The sequence below is a fragment of the Neolamprologus brichardi genome, chromosome 7 (genome assembly GCF_056152115.1).
Source record: "Neolamprologus brichardi isolate AB-2024 chromosome 7, ASM5615211v1, whole genome shotgun sequence".
Taxonomy (NCBI): Eukaryota; Metazoa; Chordata; class Actinopteri; order Cichliformes; family Cichlidae; genus Neolamprologus; species Neolamprologus brichardi.
In genome coordinates, this window is record NC_142110.1 from 15,444,686 (window position 1) to 15,463,980 (window position 19,295).

Genomic DNA, 19,295 nt, shown 5'->3' on the forward strand with positions numbered 1-19,295 from the left:
CTCACAAGATGACAATCTCTAATTATTATTATTTTTAACTAAATACTTTTATTTATAACACCTACACGGTGGTCTAGCCCCGAGGTTTCAAACATACAGACAGCTCGTCCCACTGGCTGGCTTTGCAAAGTGTGAAAAATCATTAAAAAGAAAAATAACACCTTGCTAGCCCACAGACCACAATTTGTTTGGCATTACAAATCTGATGTAGCTCATTATCACAGCTCTTTAAGGCCCTCACCTGAACAACAGCATATCTCACAGACAGGAATACTTCATGCAGCCTGCAGCTTACACCGCTAAATGAATGTGACATTGAGTTTCACCCTTTGTATGTAAATTCCTATTAATGTATTAATAATATGGGTCATCTGTAAAAGTAAAAACTGCTTTGTTATGGCATAATGTTGTCCTTTCTTTCTTTTGTTCTAATCTAACTCTGTGTTTAATTACATATTTTTAGCTCAGTGAGACTTTCTGAATATTTAAGGCTTACTTGTAAACTTTTTGTGGGATTTCATGGGGCCTCCAGCTGTTGTCCTTCTCCATTATGTAATTTGCCATTTTTGCTTACTCTGCATGTGACACAGCCTTTCCATGCCTATTAGTTTGTTCATGGATTTGTAAATACCATAAAGCCCTATAGACTACTGAATTCTTTTAGGCTGTTAACATTTCAGCATCAAGCACTGATCAGAAGCATTGACTAGATTACCTACACACTGATCAGAAATCAACAACCAGTTTCAATAGATCAAATGTTCTGGACAACAAAATAAGATGAACTTTTGAATTATCAGTTACCAGCAGCTAATAAGGTCACATTGAACAGCATCTGCTCCTATAGTAGAGCCTAGTAATTATGACGAGATATTGATGGCTACTAGTCAGCTGCTTAATGAATTCAGATATTGATCCAGCGACTGTGCCTTTTGACAATGGCCCTCCTGTCTCCAGGCTCTCATTCAGTAGCAATACAATGGACTCCAGCTGTGAGCTCAGCCACGCTGTATCAGCAAAACCTCCCTCCACTGGCACAGGTAAATAAAGTCATCAAGCTGGTAACGGTGCTCCCTCACAAAACATATCACACTCTCCTTCTCAGCTACATCTATGAATGGATGTTTACCGATTTCAGAGGATTACTACTTAAAAACATGCATCGCCAAACTCCAATATCCAATCAAATGAGGAGACACGAGTGTAATTATGTATTGATTAGAACTAACTATTGATTTAATCATTTAAAGCCTTCTAGTCATAACTCAAGGCTCAAAATCATTTGTCAGGCAAATAGCATGTGCTAAAGTGTTTACTCAGTACTAATAATTTATGCGAAAAGTACATTTTGGTCACCTTCTCAAAACCCTCAGTGATAATAGTAATTGTCACTGTGCACACTTTTGCCCCCCAGTATGTTTAACTGTAGATTCTTTATTGCCATGTTCTAGCCTATCAAAAACAAACACTGCATTTTTTTTCCTTGTGAAATCTGTTGACTCATGTTGCTAAATGTTGGCTGAAGTAACCACTGGCCCCGTATGGCTAAAGGTCAGGGTGTTTGGCCATGATCAATAGGGTTAAGGTTATTAACATATGATGAATATCATGAGGCCCTGGGAAAGCAGAGCAGAGGGCCAAAGAGCTGGACTCTGGTTGGCTGTAGCTTGTTTCCAGGAGGCGCCAACCCCCCTACAGACCTTAGAGGTCAGTTGAAGAGCTGCTGACCTCTAACCTTGGGTCGAGAAGGTGATGGAGAGGTTTGAAGTCTGCATAAAACAGACTGATAAAGTATTAAATGTGTCGGTGTTTAATCAAAGACAAATAAACATCAGTGTTAGTATATTTGGAAAAATCTTTACTGTACAAGCTTTATTTCTTAGTCTCCTTTCCAAAAATATAGAAACAATAGCAGGAATTGGAAATTTTTTAACTAGTAAAGCAACCAATTCCTTTATTTTTGCTTGGTTTTGGCATGCTGTGGGGCTTTTTTTTAAACTGTAAAAAACAATTACAAAAATAAGGCCAAGATGGTTGTTTGGATTTAAATATATAATCTGAAAGCTTATCTGCTGATTATATTGTTTTAAACATGTGGCTACACTGGTCAAAGAAGGCTAGGGTAGGTGTGACAAAGCCTATAGCGACCCTTAGATTAATAATAATAATGTAATTATTTGATGCGCGTGTGTAAGCAGTGGCCAAGAAGAGCCATCTACACCTGTACTGAGGAAGTTGCTGTTTTTTCCTGTATATAGAAAACTGCTGACTATTTGTTGTTGAATTGGTTTTAACATTTCTCATTATTATGTGGTTTGGAAATATTAGAACCAAGGACAGTATAAATGTGAACAAAGATTTGAGGATAGTCACCAAATATGACCCCCCCCCCCCCCCCCCCCCGACCACACACACACACACAGACGTCACTATCTGCTGCAAAAGGTCCCCCCAGTTGTGGAAAGCCAGACCCAACCCTGCACAGAGAATTTAAACTGCTTCCTTCATGCTCTAAGTATAGAACAGCACGAGTTAGGATGTTTTGGTCCTAATACACCTTTGTTCATGTAGCAAAAATGATACAAATTAAAACTGAGATGCAAATGTAACATTTAATTTCTTGTTTAAAAAAATAGCAAGTTATTTTGTGTGATATCTGTACCTTACCTTACACCAGTGGGGTTTTTTCCCTAAGAAATTTTAGTTTATTTTTACTGGAGGATTATTTATTATTATTTACATTTAGTGAATTTTGGATGTGGATTTATGTTTTGTGGTTGTGTATCGATTTTGTTTTTCCTTGTGGAGGATTTCTTGAGAGAATGCCTGTAAACCAAGTTTCCCAGTAGGAACAATAAAATGACTGAACGTGAACTGAAGCCAAAGAAGAAGAATGACCACTTAAAACGCGCGCACAAAAAAACCTTCTTTAAAAAAGTTTATTGGCTTTTAAAACCACTTTAAAAATCTCACCAGTGAGTACTTTCCATTGAAAAAAGAAACAACGCGATTGCAATATTAACAAGCTACTGTACATTAAGCGAAACACCAGACAACACCACAGAGGAGGGTTTTTTTTTCTCTACTGGTAGAAATGGACAAGATAGTCTGACAGAGTTGGGTCTGGGTCAGTCAAAGGTAAAGAATCACTGCTTGATGGAGCATCAGAACTCATAAAGAGGTGCATTTCCTTCATTCAAATTCAAATATCAGTGCCATATTGTTAAAGAAAAAAATGAAGAGAAAATGTTAAAGTAAAATACTCTTCACAAAATGCATTTTGCAAAAACCAAAATACAAACAAACAAACAAAAAATATGTAAAAATTGTCAGAAAACAGTCAACATAACATACAGAAGAACATTAACTTAGTAAACAGCACACAACGAAAATGATGTAACTCATGAAACTAGCACTGCCAGTCTGGTTAACAGAACCTGCCCAAATCACAGAAGACAGTGGTTACCAAGAATACAACGTACAACAGAAGTAATCACACATGCGTGCGTACAATCATTTATCAACATAATGAGCATGTAGGTTTTAAAAGGTTATTTAACTTTTTTTTTCCCCTCAATGCTTTATATTCTCATGTAAGAGAATGAGTAAGAAATGTGTATCTCACTGAGATTAATGCACATTTTGCTACAAGACAATTAGTCATTTTCTGACAATTCACTGAAACTTCCTTACTCGTTTTGTTGTAAAAAAATTGTTTTTTTTTTTCATTTTTTCTCTTTTTTTTGCGGGCATCCATCATTACATTTGTCCATAAAGATGTGGCAAAGCCATGTGTCATAAAAATTTAGTGCAATAACGTGAACCTCCAAAGTTTGTTGAAACGTGAGTAATCGCTTTTTTTCGTTTTTTTTTTTCCAGTGTCTGCTGAAAGACTTTGAGCACAATGTCTGTCACAGAGATGTTTGCAACCAGCTAACAGTATCACAACTTTTTTTTTCTCAATATACCATGCTATTGATCCTGCTCAAAGCACACATCACTTCTGCAACTGCAGAGACCTTTGAATAGAACAAAAAAATAAAACTAATGAAAAAAAAAACATAATCAGCAAGCGAGACCAGACAGCATTACTTTTACGACACACTGAGCCAGAAATGTAACACACAACATACAGTATCTTGCTGACTATAAATCTGCTTTTTTTTCCTCTTTTAAATGGCACATACTTAGCTAGAATAATGGCCATAATATAGTGTCTTGATACATCAAATCTCTATGTATCTATCCTATTTACAGATGGAGCTTAAACATGACTTATACAACATTGACAATAGCCAAAAAACTCAAGCAAGCATCCTACTGTATCACTTAGCCTACCTGGCTAGCAGTGATGGTTTCAACATGCTTTCAGGTCCATGGTTACCTATAAAACATAGGACAGTGACCATTTCACAAATATACATACTGTACATAAGATTTATCTAACTTCATCCTTTTCTGCGAATGCAATAGATCTCTTTTATATCTCTGAGGCTGCCCGCTCCCCGTTGTTGTTAATGTTTACAAGGAGTGTTTCTACGTGTAATAATCTCTTATGATTTTCAAACAGAGCATCTTTGGTATGGACATAAGGCTGGATCTCCACAAACATAATAATGTAATTTCCTCTTGATCTCAAGATGACATCAGAACACACTTCAGCCTCCATCCTCCCTTGTAAATGAGCCTTCTCCATACCATTGATATTCTTATCCAAGCTGGGCGTACAGCATGCCAAAACCCCCCATTAAAATAAAAACAACCTCATGACTGTGAGTGCGCCTGCCATGGTATCGTGAAATGACGGCATATCAAATTCCTCTAAATTCTTTAACGATAAGGGCACACACAGTGTAGTTGTTAGCCTATACAATACATATCTATACTGAAACACTGCGGAACAAAAACAATAAGAAGTAGTATTGAAAATATCAGAGTAACAGCTGCCTTGATATGATGAAGCTCTGGATGGTTCTGAAGATATCTTAACATTATACTATATACAGTCTCTCTAAAGATGGCGTAAGGCCTTGGACTTTGGAAATAAGGCAGCCAGTTGTTGATTCCTTTCAATGTATCGTCCACAAAGTGGCCTGAATCCCCATCTTCTCACTACAGATTCATCTACTCCCTTTATAAGATAATAAACAGTACAAGAAGTATAGGCTTAAGAAAATTTCACTCTCGGACAATGCTCAGATGTGAATCAGTTTTTCCACTGATTTGGTATATGATAAAGATCATGTCATAAATTCAGCACCCGGCAGCTTAAGAGGCTACCCTTTTAAATATTCAGATATGGCAGGCAAATGTACTACAACTAACATGTGCATATACTACAATATCGTCTCCATTTGGTTGAATTTGAACTGCAAAAGCATAAGTTGTTGTTTTTTTTGGTGAAGTCTCTTGTGCCAAATTTCCTACCCATCTCTCGTCCTTAATTGTTCATCAAATACAAATATTGCATTATTGAAGATTACCCTTCTCCTAACGTTCTTAAGTAAGTGCACGCGGCCACTGAGAGAACTCAGATGAGGGAGAAAAGTGGTTCGACACTGAAACTCTGGGTGACAAATGCCAAAAAAGGGGAAGGGATCAATTAAACATCGCGTGTAGGAGAGATTTTCTGGTACGCCTGGCACTTTGAACAGAACAAATGGCAAAGTCCAGACAAATCCCAACAAACTAGAGTTTAAAAACAGATTTACTACATATGCACAAAACCAAACAACAGAGAACAGAAGTCTTACAGAATAAAAGATAACATTAACCCAGCATCTCTACTGTAGTAGGCTGGTCTTTGCTTTCTAGCCAGTCAAAACCAGAGTTCACAGTATCACTGCATATCTGCTGAAAAAGCGGGTCGTTCTTCAGTTCTTCCAGTGTTGAGTCTTCATATTGTTCCTGCTGTTGATTGGGATCAAACAGTAAGTTGGTGTCCAACGTGTTAAGGTCAGTGATGCTACTGGACAGATCCGAGGTCAGTCTGATGTCGTTTGAGAAGTCGGACGCCACGGCGTTGAGCTCCGAAGCTACCTGACCTACCAACTGGGAACTGGGGTTGAGGCCATCATCCCCCAGCAAGTCTTTGACAGTGTTGTTGAAATCCAGCTGTTGCTGTTCATCCTCCACCTCCTGCTGCTGTGTGCTCTGGAGGAGCAGCTGTGGCTGTGTTTGCACTGGATTCTCCTGCAGCTGCTGCTGGTCTTGTTCACCAGAGCCCACTTGTGCTTGGCTGTCCCCAGTAGAGAAACCTCCCTGTTCTCCACTTCCGGTGGTGAGGTAGCCGTGCTGCTGGAGCTCAAAGGCAGCAGGACTGGAGCTGACGGGCAGCTGAGTCTGATGAGCAGTCCCTGCAGCAAAGCCAGGGGTGGTCTCCAGGATCTGTGTGAGGTTCATACGGGCCGTGTAGTTAGAGGGGAGGTTGTTTATGCCTAGACCGCGGACAGAATCATCCCCGTCCGCTTCCATCTTGCTGAGGAGAACATTCGTGATTTTGGCCGTGTTGCTCTGACCCTGCACGGGCAGCATCTCACTCTGCATCATGATGTTCAGAGGTACAGACTGGCTACGCTGGACCATGCTGTGGACAGAGGTGACAGTCTGGCTGTTCGACAGGATGCTGAGAACCTCGGAGGTGATGGGGGAGTTAAAAGGTGAAACCACAGCGCGCGTTGTCGTGGTGGTACTTGTGGTGGTGGTCGCGGGGCCAGTGTTGCCACTGAAGTTTCTCTGGCGCACTGCTGGGCTAACACTGCGGCAACGGAAAGTACTAGATGCAGACGAGGATGAGGCCTTGCTATCTAACGGTGCCGGCACAGCAAAACTCTCTTGTTTTGTAGGAGTTGTTACAATTTGCTGCTGTTGTTGCTGCTGCGGCTGTTGTTGTTGCTGCTGCTGCAGCTGCTGCTGCGGCTGCTGCTGCTGAACTGGAGAGATCGGGGTCAAACGGCCAAAGTGAGCAGCATCCTGTCTTGACTGAGACTGAAATGACTGGCCAGGAATTGCAAATGCATGTGGCTTACGAAACTGATCGTCCACCAGGTCTTGGTAGCTGGGCAGAATGCCAATGCTATGGTTCGACAAAGGACCTGAAGAGTTGCTGTTGTAGCGGTTGTTGATCCACTCCAGCTTGGCCTTGTCGGGGTGGGTTGCCATGGGCCTTTGCATGGGCTTGACAGGGCTGCTGGAGACAATACTGGCGTCGTGGTAACCTGTAATGCTCGAGTTAATGGGAGTAAAAGCAAACGGGTTCCTGCACTCCACGGGGCTCGGGGGGACGCTGCTGCTGCAGTTGGACAGTGGTGTGCTGATAGGGGTGTGACGACCCATGGCTCCATCCACAGGGGTTATGGGAGCCATACGGGAGCACGGGCTCTCCCTCGTCAGGCTGTGAGCGAGCGTCATTTCAGAGGTAGGGGTGGGTGTTGGGGTTGGTGTCGGCGTGGGGGTTTGGACTGGAGTGGTACTGCTGTGGGCAGACGGGTAGAAGGTAGTAGTGGCCTGGTGAGTGCTGAGGATAGAGCCTTGACTGTTGGCTGACTGACCTTGCAGGGTAACGTCCACACAGTTACCGAACAGACCCTTCAGCTTCATCTGCTCCTCCATTTGGACTAGCTCCTCCACAATGCTGTCTTGGGTCATGTCATCATCATTGAATGGGAAATAGTCCATGTTGGTCTGAGAACCTGCAAAATCAACCATTTCCTGTGTGAGGGTGAGCTGGCCCGAAGCTTCAGAGGGTTGGGCTATAATGGAAAGTTGGTCAGCAGGGGCTTGTTTGTGTTCTGCTGGTATCTGCTGGGCAAACGCCTGCTTGCGAAGCTCATCAAGGTGCCCCTCCTCCCATATTGTGCTCTTTAACTCACTCATCACAGAGGCTTCGTGTGGTCCTGAGTTGGCTTGTATGGCACAAGGATCCCCAGTGATCTGCTGCAGCAGCGCCTGATCGGTCGTGTTATTTCCCGCTGCCCCAGTGCTGGTATCGGGGCTGACAGAAGGGTCTTCGTGTTTCACCACCAGGTCTTGGTGTTTGACAACAGTCTGGGTGCTCTCAGTGTGTGTGATGGGTGAGTCAGAGAGTGCGAGGATCTGTGTGGGCCCTATAGAAGTGTGTTTCACTTTGCAGGGGGCACTCTCTGGTCTAGCAGGGGTTCCTGGTCTGGGGATCCTCTTCACTGCAGCGCTGACTCCGGGTTTGGGATTGTCAACTAGAGCCAGCGGCTGCTGGGATATAAACACCCTTTTCACTGGAATTGCATGGGATTCCCCGCCTGTGCGCTTCCTGGGGCTCTTGGCGTCTGCGCAGGGATCCTTTGATGTTGGGGTAACAGCAGAGGAGCTGCTAGATGATACGTTGACACTGGAGTTCTGATTATCAACAGTCAAGTACAAAGTACTGTCATGGCAGTTACTGTTATTGCTGTCCTGAGTCCCAGCTGCAGCTACAGAAGTAGGAGGAGATGTGGGGTCATTTTTTATCCTCGCCCCTTTGTCTGGTCCTGGAGAACATTTAACAAGGAAACTTGGCTCACTAGCAGCCCTGAACTTTGCCACTCTCTCCTCTTTGGCTCCTACAGCAGTTTTCTCCATGCCAGAGGCAGAGTTATTGTCATTTCCGGCTTCAGACACCACTTTGGCGTCAGCAGAGGGCATGGGAGTAGAGGCAGGAGCACTAGGTCTGATTGCAGGAGACTGGGGGGCAGCAGAACTCCCACTTTGTAACTGCTGGGATTCGTCCAAAGCAACGGTGGTGCTCACGCCAGCTGAGGCTGGTCGCACAGAAGTGCTGTTACTACTACTGCTGCTGCTGGGAGCGAGAGCGATGGCTGTCATCTTCACCACGTTCACTGAGCTGACGTGGGGAGTGGGCATCACAGTTTTTATTGGGCTGTTGGTGATGAGCAACGTGGGGGGTGAACGCAGCGTGATGGCACTGGTGGCAGAGGGCTTAGGCAGGATTTGGGCGTACCGTGTACTGTGTCGCGCCAGCCGGTCACCTACAGGACTAGCTGAGATATTCTGAGAAGTTTTGGGGGACTGTTTGAGAGACTGAGTGACCACTTGAAAGTTCACAGGCAACACTTTTCCTTCGGCTGTCCCTACGGGACTGGGTGAGGTCATCAACTGCCTGCTTCTCTGTACCTGGGAAAACAATGAGAACATAACAGCACATTTTAGGCAAAAAAAATCAACAACTTGTCAGATAATAATTAAATAGAAAACTCAGTCACGCACCGTCACTGGGCTAGGGACAGCTGCTACTACGATGCCTATGGTAGGCTGAGGGGAGAGCAGAGCAGGGCTGCCACAGGGGATCGTGGGGCCCGGGGTACTGGCCTCTGTTCTCTTGACCTGGGTCTCAGTGGGCAAGGGTGAGTGAAGCTTCTGCTCCTGCTGCTTCTTCTGGATCTTGCGTTGCAGTTGCTGCTTTGCATCAACAGAAGGCGAGGGCAGGGTCTTCACCTGGGGCTGGAATGAGTTAGACTCCGCTGTCGGCACAAACGCAGAAGCTGGAGTTGGTGTCTTCATTCCTATCAAGACATACGAGAGGAAAAGAGCGGTAGATCGTTGGTGGTGTTCTTGTGTTGTCAAACATCTCTGCTGAGGCATGAGCTGTCTGCAGTTCTGGATAGTTAAAATTCAACAAACATGTACTATGTGTAGCCTAACAAACATTTTACAGCACACAGACATCATGGGGACGGTTAATTTAGATAATGCTTAAAAAGTAACTACCTAAATAAGGCCTTGATAGGTGTCAAGAGGGCTACTGATTGGTGTGAATTACTTCAAGTCGAAGTGCTTTGCATAAACATCAGCTAACATCAGTAAATACACTCTCTTGTGCAGATATGCCAATACTGGTTAACAAGACTGATACTGGCCAATGCTGGCCAGTATCAGTCGATTGTTGGACAATAACTTGGTGCACTCCTAGAGTATGTGCAATCACTATTTTAAGTGACAGGTTAGTTTTAGAAAGATTTGCATTATGCACGCTGTAGCTTCACTTTAAACATGAAGTCAGTTTTTTTCATTTTGGTATTTCTGCTTTGTCGCTTGCAGTTCAAGCATCAGCGTGGCAGAAGCCGTACATTTATTTGCAATTTGTGACTGACGGTCATTTCTGAAACAGGACTTTTGATTTGCATTAAAAGCTAGGCCCAAAAAATTAGGATCACACTTAGAAAACACTCTTGAATCAGTGAGATGGAAATATGTAAAGAAAGAATAACAAACAGCAAATTATATTTTTTGACAGACGGTGGCTTTATGCCTTCCAAGCTTGTATATCTCAAGTGAAAAAACACAATGTTTAAGATGTACTACAGTGCCTAATGAACTTCAAACTTACATGCACACGAGACAACAATGAAACAAACACGCCAACAGATCAATAGGACACCTTTACCTGTGGGTGTTCCGGTCATAACAGTGAGTGCAGCCATGGACTTAGTACCGATGTAGTGGCTATTAAGCAGAAAACGAGCCAGGTCCTCCACGTTGTCAAACTGACGGCTCAGGACCTTTTGAGCCCACTCACACACTAATCCACAAGCTGCAGACCTCATTTCATCTTCAGCACTCGGAGACTGGCCTGTTGGCTCCATCAGTTCACACTAGTGAGACAGAGCAGAGCAGCAGGGAGGTGAGCGTCAAACAAATTTTTCGAGTCTAACTATATGGATCGGGGTTTTTTTTTGCAGGCAATCTTACCCCATCACCAGACTTCTGAAGATCCAGGTTGGGTAGGGATGGCATGTGAACAAAAGCTTTCTTCCTTAACCCGCTATAACAGTATGTGCGAAAGAGTTAAGGTTTCCAAAGCATGAAGACTGTGCAAACCTAAATGGTTATAACATGCCGATATTTGTACGTTTTTGAAATTCTGCCCTAAAAATATGACACCATCTAAGGCCAGTCATCAGCCTTTCATCTGTGAGCCAAGAATTCCCTGCTAATACCTTTCTACTTCTGTAGCCAGACTCTCTTGGAATTTTGAAAAAATAGTTCTCCAGGCTTTATGAAGGTATTTCAAAGCTTTTCTCTGGATGTTTTTTTCTTTTTTTTACCATTTTCAGGGGGATGTTGTTTAATTTCTTAAGCCACTTCACACTAAACTATGAATCATTCAAGCACTAAAAAGGCACTTAGTTCAAGTTCAAACACAGTTTAACAGGCAAAAAATATTTTTACACTAACAAGCTGATTCCCAAAGAGATAATAGTTGAAAATGTGGCTTCTCAGCGTGGTGTGCAGTGTGTCTTTAAAAATATCTGAGGGCACTGGACTCTTTTTGAGTTCACAAACTTGTATCTTTTCCCTTGGTTTGGTTTCTTTTCACACAGCAAAGACTCCAAGCAAACTCCAAGTGAACCAAAATGCATCACCACAAACCACATGAGAACATTTAGTCTGCTTACTGCTCAGACGCGTCTGGGGTGTGAGCAACACAAGCAAACACAAGAAGAAGGTGCTGTGTTTTGGCCTTATAGAGATAACATGGAGAATTTACATTCACTTTACAGCTAGCTGCTAGCCCATACTGACTACTTATGCACTCTGCACATCTAGGTTACCATGCTGCATCCCAGAATTCAAGAGAAGATGTTCAGCTCAAACTTGCTGCATGCACCTGCTAGCTGGCTCGGATTACGTTCACGGCATAAATGAACCGCTCGCTTGGAAGTGGACTGAGACCCACGACCATGTTCACACGTGCACAAGCAAACCACACCAAGATTGAAAACTATTTTGGCTAAATTAAAAACTGGCTAAACACCGCAGGTGTGAAAGCACACTAGGAGAGTTCAGGTATTTTGAAGAATAAAGGTTTTCACACCAAATATTGACTTAGAAGCTTTTTAGAATTGTACTAACTCTGTGTTGCCTTGTCTACTGTATTGACATTTATGTTTGCATGTTTCAGTAAATCCCTGCGCCTATTTCCCATTTTCCTAGCAAAATATAAAGAAAGATGCCTCAAGACTGTTTAACTTTTTTCTTTATTTTTTAAATTTTTTTAATAAATAAAGGAGCAGCTTTGAAGCTTCCTCTTTTGGGGCAGCGTGAGAACATGAAAAAAGACTCAAACTGGGCATGACAAACACCCGGTTTGAGTCTTTCTTGGCATGTAAAGCCGAGAACTTTACTGTTTTCCCTTGAATTTTTTTCCCCCTGAAGCTTTGTAATCCCCTTATGTTGTCTGGCCATAGGGTCTGAGCTCAGGTAAGCCTGTCCATAAAAAAGGGACCGTAGCAAATAAATGGCAAACTAAGTTACATGCACTCTGGAACTTAAATTCACAGAAGCCTAGCAATGATAACTAATGGCGCAACTCCTCTCTTGACTCTATCCTCTTATTATGAGGTTTTAATATATTTATAAAAAGCTTATTTTAAGCCCAGCTAGTAGTATCGTGTTGAGATGAATTGCCTAAGATCTCTGCAAGCAAACATTAATGATCTGCCTGCTCAGCATCCATACAAGCCCAACTGCACACATGCAATCACCTAAAAGAATCACTCATGTTGACAAAAAACGAAGAAAGAAAAAAAGAAAGAAATACAACCAGGGTAACACTTTGTTTAAGGATATTTGGATTTCCCTCTCATTCCCAGACGACGTGCCTTCATGTTAGGAAAGACATTCTTCATGATCTTTCCAAAGTCTGCTGCACTCAGTGGATTGTAGCCGAGATTGTCACAATAGCTCCTTGTAGGAGAAGAGAACCCACATGAGATTATGACGAAACTATAACTGTCTGAGAGCAGATTGCACGTCTTCTGCAAGGTTATCCACTTACTTGTATTCATCATACACCTCTTGCTTTGGGAGGGAAGTCTCTGGGTGCTCTTCTAGGTGATTACGTATCCAGTTGAATGCATACATCTGTTGAGTACGGCTTGACGACATGGAACTCTGATCACTGAAAGTGGTGCATAAGAAAAAGACATTTGGTGAGGCAGTACCCTCGACTGCGGTGCATCATTTCTTGTTAATACAGAAACTTTAATACCATAATCCAGGAGTGGAGGACCCCCTCTCATTCTCAGTCCAAATGGGCAGAATTTGGGGGTTGGGGTGATGAATAGATATGGGGAAACAAATGAAACACAGACAGCTAGGTATAGCAAAAGTCTACAGATTTCAGTGGTTCAATCATACAGCTGAAATGTTGTTTTAAGAAGAAAAAGAAAAAACCCTCAACAGTGACTTAAATTCAAATTTGATGCCCCTCTAGCGTCTATCAGCCTAACCTGTGTCTGTGTAGCAGCCAGTGGATTTTTGACAAGCAATGAGACAGTGCCGATAATGTAATGAGAGCCACAACAAAGCATGTATTTGTGTGTGCGTCTGTGTGTGTGCGTGTGTGAGAGGGGGAAAAAAAAAAAAGCCAGAGAGCAAAGTGGAAAACTTAGTTTAAGTGCTCGCCTGTGACATACCTTTTATCATTGCCACTGCTGGGACCAGAAGGCAACTTAAGGTAGAGGTAGAGCTTTTCGATGTCTGTAAACTTCTCAACATCTTGCTGTAAAAATAAAAACATCACAGAGAGGAGAAAAAAATGAATATGTCTGAAGAGTTTAACACACGTGTTGACGAAGGCTGTGGTCAGGCTGATGGTTTAAAATCTGGTTCATAATTCAACTCAAACAAACACGGACTCTTGAATTACAATTGCATGCAAGAATTTTATTATTGATCCCAACGTAAGTGCTTTTCATCTGGTTTCTAAGAATGGATTCATCTCACCTCTTCCTTTTGTATTTGCCTCTTTGTTGCTAGGGGAACCAATACTTAAATGAACGAGGTGAGAGCTGTCAGCCAATAAGCAGTGAACGAAGACGCTATTTACTACACATCACTGCTGCAAGCCCTGAGTGAATTACCTGCACAGGTCCTGACCTGCTGGCCACTGGCTGGAACTTAACTCTTCCCTTTTTAAACTTCCTGAACTTCTTTTTGGTTTTTAAGTCTGATCTGATGATCAAAATCACATCACACCCATGTATTTCTTAAAAGACTTGCATCAAAAACAACTGCAAATGCAGATTATACTGGTGGAAATTTCTCTCAGTGCTTTTCTCTCTAAAGTTACACAAGGTTTTTACTGCATAGAGAAACTTTTGGTAACCGGCAAAGAGATTTTAGCCAGAGCCAAAGAAAAAACTACAACAAAACAACACTGGAATAAAACTTTGCTTCTACTAAGTGTTATTAATCTGAGCTTCATTTACTCAAGCATAAAATTTGCTAATCAAAGAGGTCCGAAAACAAATGCAAGGCAAAACAGACTGAGCACCACTAATCTTTGAGGACTGATTGTGCACAGCCCTCCCAAAAAAGCTCACTCTGCAGGAAAAAAACACTTCAATGTGTCACCTGTTCACTAAATTTTTCTACATAGTTTAAGGCATCTAGTTTTACCATTTTTGCATGACAACAGTGGATGTTAGTGGCAAACATTTGTCACCGACAAAAAAAAGAAACATATACATTTTATCTGATTCTAAAATGACAATATCATATATGTATCTTATTACTATCTTATTAATAACAGAATATACAATTTGGTACCTTTGACATAGAAATTCTGTGCAGATTATGATATGCCAATAGCAACTCTATCAAACAAAGTTATTAATATAACCACATCTCAGTGTGTTATGAAAAGCCGCCCTTTTAGATGTTTATTTACTGTTTTATGTGGAAGCATCAGAGGAGTCAAAGAATGGATTTTTTTTTTTTTAAATCGAGACAAAAATGGAATAAAGCCCAAAAAACAGCAAAAACAAAAACATCAGCCTAACACCAGACAGAGGTGTTGAAATTAAAATCCAGGCTCTGTCTGCTTTATTGACGACAAAAAATAGACAAAAGCTTTATCACGTCGCTTTGATGTCACTGACACTTCTTTGCAGCTGCATACGGCGGCGAGACAGAGGGAGACGCAGCGCCTACAGTTTGAGAATAATCTAAAACTGTGCATGAATAACCAGCTGAAACCAAAATACAACAATCTTCATATATTTATATAAACATTGGAAACACTTTTATCATTTGCTTTGCACGGTGCAAAAAAAGGCATTCATGAACATAACATTTAATGTGTTACACGTGTTACTAAAAAAAAAAGAAAAAACACAATAGCATTAAGATTTCTGCATGTAAATATTAGTTAATCAAATTGAAGCTTTGTGGGGTTGGCTTTGTCTACTCTGCTTCATCAAGCATGAAACATATTTAATCATTTATATGATTTAATGAAACATTCATTGCACAACTGTTCTCCGAACGCAACAACAAACATTAACACATGACTCTGATAATGAGGGGATTGCAGATTAAACAGTATTTACTGATACTCACCAATATGCTGTCCACTTTTGATTGTACAGATTTGCTACAATGAGAAAGAGATAAAAATTCAAGAAAGTGAATAAATAAGAAATAAAATGTCATGGAGGCATGCAAAATTTTGTCAACATTTCAGCAAATAAAAGAAAAAAATCTCCCTTCTGGGTTACATTATTTTTGTACGTCGTTCAATACAACATATTTTATCATTCGCTGATATACTTTGAGGGCATCTTTGATAAAGTGAGAACATGTTTTAGGAGATTTATGAATATATTAAATCTGTTTAAAAAAAATGACATGTTTGAGTCCTCTCTCTGGCAGATTTTCTCTAGGTCGCTCTCTCAAGATGAACTAAGGCAGCGGTCCCCAACCCCTGGTCCACAGACCGGTACCGGTCCGTGAGTCGTTTGGTTGTGAGTTGAGGCTCAGCTGTGAAATGTATGGTTTTCAGGGGTTTTATCAGCTTTTTTTTTTTTTTTTTTTATCATTTTATCGTTACCCTGGTTTCCCTGGGTCTTTTCCCGTGTGTTATGGATAAATCTTCTTCTTCTGGTACCGGTACTGGTTTTATTTTGTTGTATTTATTCGTGATACCTTAAAGGCCGGTCCGTGAAAATATTGTTGGACATAAACTGGTCCGTGGAGCAAAAAAGGTTGGGGACCGCTTAAGTAAGGGACTGAGTTCCAGGTTTTGGTGGTGTTGTCTTCTGTATGCTTCGGGTCACTATCATGCTGAAATATCATCTGTGTAATTTTTTTGCATCGTGTCCTGCAGAAAACTGGCATCCAATATATCATCACCAGTGCCTTACTGTACGGATGATGTTAGCCAGACTGTGAGTAACAACTAGTGCCTGTATCTCTTGGTCACTCTCCCGACCAAAGCTCTTCTTAGACCGTCACAGAATTTTTCTGAATGACCAAATCTAGGAAAAATTCTTGTTCATTTCCAACTTGGCTGGAACCCACTAGCTTTTTATGCCTCATGGCCAGATTTAAACATCTATGGAGATCGCAATGTGGGTTTTTGAATCACACCCAACCAATGTGAATCTGCCACAGGTGTCCTCATTTACTTGCTACTCTCAGCGAAAGGCTTGGTGACATTTTATCACGATTTTAGGCTTATCACGAGCAGATGCAGAGTTACACGACTGTGTTTTGGGGTTTTTTTGTTTTTTTTTTTGCAATTAAAAAAAAAAGCAGCATATTTTGAGTCTGCTGTTACTACACAGTAACGCTTCCATGCCATACCGGACTCATAATAACAGGGAAAATTCCGATGCGATTAACATTGCTGAAGCCTCCGTAGCGTGTGCAACAACGTGTAAAATTAGGCCTTCACTAATCACATTTTATACAGCACGTGCTCGTCCATACCATGATGCCGACGCAAATAACACGGCGGCCGGTTTCAGTTAAAAGAGACTCATCACTAGAAATATCACAAGGCTAATCAAAGCAGGTGTATCAAAGGAAGATGAGCTGAATATTTATGTAAATGAAAAGTTTCACCTTTTCATATGAAACCCCAGAAAACTAAACACACCACGTTTGCAGCTTGTCACTGCTGGTTATTGTGTGTGTAATGACTACTTCAACTTAACCTTTTTTTTTTTTTTTAATTAAAGCCTCAGTGTAGTATGGCATATCATCTGAGCAGACACGATAATAGCAGCAAACGTGCATCTGGTTAATTTTAATCCCAGTGCTTTTAAATTTGCGACGTGCTTCTTTTTCCTTGTGGTCTTCATGAGTGATCTTTACTTTATTACTCACGCGCTTCTGACTCTTATCTACGCACAGATGCTGTTTACATCTTTGGCTTCCTTTTTTAAAAAATTGCTTTCTGCTGGAAATGAGCCCGTGTGGCCATTGATCTCTTTTTTTCTTGTATTTAACATAAACTTAATTTGCTGTAGAGTAATGATGAGGTAAGGGAGGGAGGAGGGACAGAAACTGGTGAGTAATTATCAAAGCCACAGTGCACAAAATAACGTACTGGTTTTTCAGAAGGAGCATTTCTATTTATAAACACACGTTATTCCCCCACATGATGCAGCCCTCTCATTAGGAGCATTAAATCAGAGCGAGGCTGGACGTGTGGAGCTGCCTGCTTTGACACCTGTCATCCCGAGCATCAGCACCGCCGGTGGAGTCGGTGTCATCTATTATAACATGGCCTCCTATGGCTCGATGCTAATGACCATAGCTACCCCTGTTGTAGGTAACCCGACGTTACCGTGTCGTTAGCGCACAAACAGGAACCAGACGGAGCGGCGCGGCTCGGTGCCGTCGTGTTTCTCTGAAATATTTACGCCTAGCACGGCAGAAGACGTGTTGTTTTTCGGGCAGCTTTTTGTGCAGCACACTGCCTCCTTGCCACTCCACAGTCAGATACGCTAATTACAAGGCTACGGCTAGCAAAAAGGACAGTGTGGCCGCTTGTGGATCGCTTCCATCCTTACCAAATTGAATTCTTTATTTTGAACTGTAACGCGTTAGCCTCGGGCCCCTGGAGTCCTGGCACCAGCGCTGGAAGAGAGCCTAATCCCGAGGCAGGCTTCTGACCAGGTTGTTGTTGATCATCAGCCATCACGATGGAGGGGTGGTGGGGGAGCTTTAACAAGTAGGCCTCATCCCCGGCTGTGCACTGCACCGGACCCACCGCTGCTGGAGCGGCTCAGTCAGCTAGGACAGCCCGCTGAATCCACCACAAAGCATGGCTACAAACACTGTGATCTGACCCTCGCGAAGCACAAAACAAAACCCCCCAAAAAACACCCGGGAATACAAAAGGCATATCGCAGGGGTATCTCCGCTGCCGCAAATTGCACGCCTGCAGCAGCCAGCAGCAGCTACAGACGGAGCTGCCTGCGTCAAGACGCACGCGAGCTGCAGCGCCAGACCGGAAGTAGAGAGGTTTTTTTTTAGGGTGAAAATAAAATCCCGATGTTTGCCATGTCGAAAGTTCACTCATATGCGTGGATCTGCCTTAAAATAGAATAGTTTATGTCCTGAAGCTCATAGCACGCGTTCAATCTAAATATCGATAATATCGATACCAGCGCTGGTTTTTATCCTTCAAGTTCATACATATCTCACTGAAATGTGTTAAATGAATTATTTTTTTTAATGAACCTTTTTGTTTTGACTGTCATGTCAACTTTATTTACAGCCTGTAGCACATTTAAACAACAGAAGCTGATCCAAAGTGCTTTAGAGACGAGCATATTTATTCCAGGTGTCTAAATGTGTGTGTGTGTTTGTGAACTTATTATTGGGGAAAGCAAAAATCACTGTGATTTAGAGGTCATTAAAATGTGTTCAAAATTTGCAAATCGGTGATGAATTCTCTCAAAAGTCACAACACACACCAGGTAGGAAGCATGAACTTGTTTTGGCTGCTAGAATAAGTTTAGGAACTGCTAATACACACCACAGTGTGTGAAATCCACAGTTTCTGCACTTGAAGTAATTGAGAAACCTGCATTTAATTACATTTTAATTGTTAATTGATTTGAATAGTGAATCTAGGACGCCACTGACATTGCCCCGTAGAGCCATCCATTTTACCCTTATGCTTATCCATTATATTATATACATTTAAATTTACTTACCTTTTCTAATCTGCATCTTTGGCGTGACAGAGGAGGATGCTACGGATAGGGTGAGATAGAGGCAGATGATCTGCTGTAGTGATCACTAAAGGGAGCCGTTGAATGAAGAAGAAGAAGAAATATTTTAATGAATGATAGCTGGGCACAGCTGTTATCTAAATGTCTGTGATGTGGTTTTTATTATTTAATTATTATTATACTTTATTATCTTCCACTGCAGACCAAAGAATCGAACAGGCAGTTGAAAAATGTCCCTGTTGTTAATAAGAAAGACATTATTAATCAAATTATGTTAAACAAAAAAAT

At 41.8% G+C, this 19,295-nt stretch overlaps 1 protein-coding gene across 2 annotated transcripts; it reads right to left on the reverse strand.

Annotated features, from left to right (window-relative positions):
- Positions 1-2,929: 2,929 nt before the first annotated feature.
- On the reverse strand, positions 2,930-18,256 carry rfx7b (regulatory factor X7b). Of its 2 annotated transcripts, XM_087843182.1 has the most exons (10): positions 17,838-18,256; positions 15,379-15,412; positions 13,451-13,537; positions 13,025-13,062; positions 12,812-12,934; positions 12,601-12,720; positions 10,723-10,804; positions 10,418-10,625; positions 9,241-9,536; positions 2,930-9,147 (listed from the first exon to the last, which is right to left on the reverse strand). In XM_087843182.1, exons 1-10 carry the CDS (start codon positions 17,963-17,965, stop codon positions 5,770-5,772), a joined length of 4,494 nt encoding a protein of 1,497 aa, XP_087699308.1. In that variant the 5' UTR covers positions 17,966-18,256; the 3' UTR covers positions 2,930-5,769. The 2 variants fall into 2 exon arrangements, with proteins under 2 accessions (XP_087699308.1, XP_087699309.1); XM_087843183.1 differs by lacking the exon at positions 13,025-13,062 and having other exon boundaries at positions 13,452-13,537.
- Between the last annotated feature and the right edge of the window lie 1,039 nt (positions 18,257-19,295).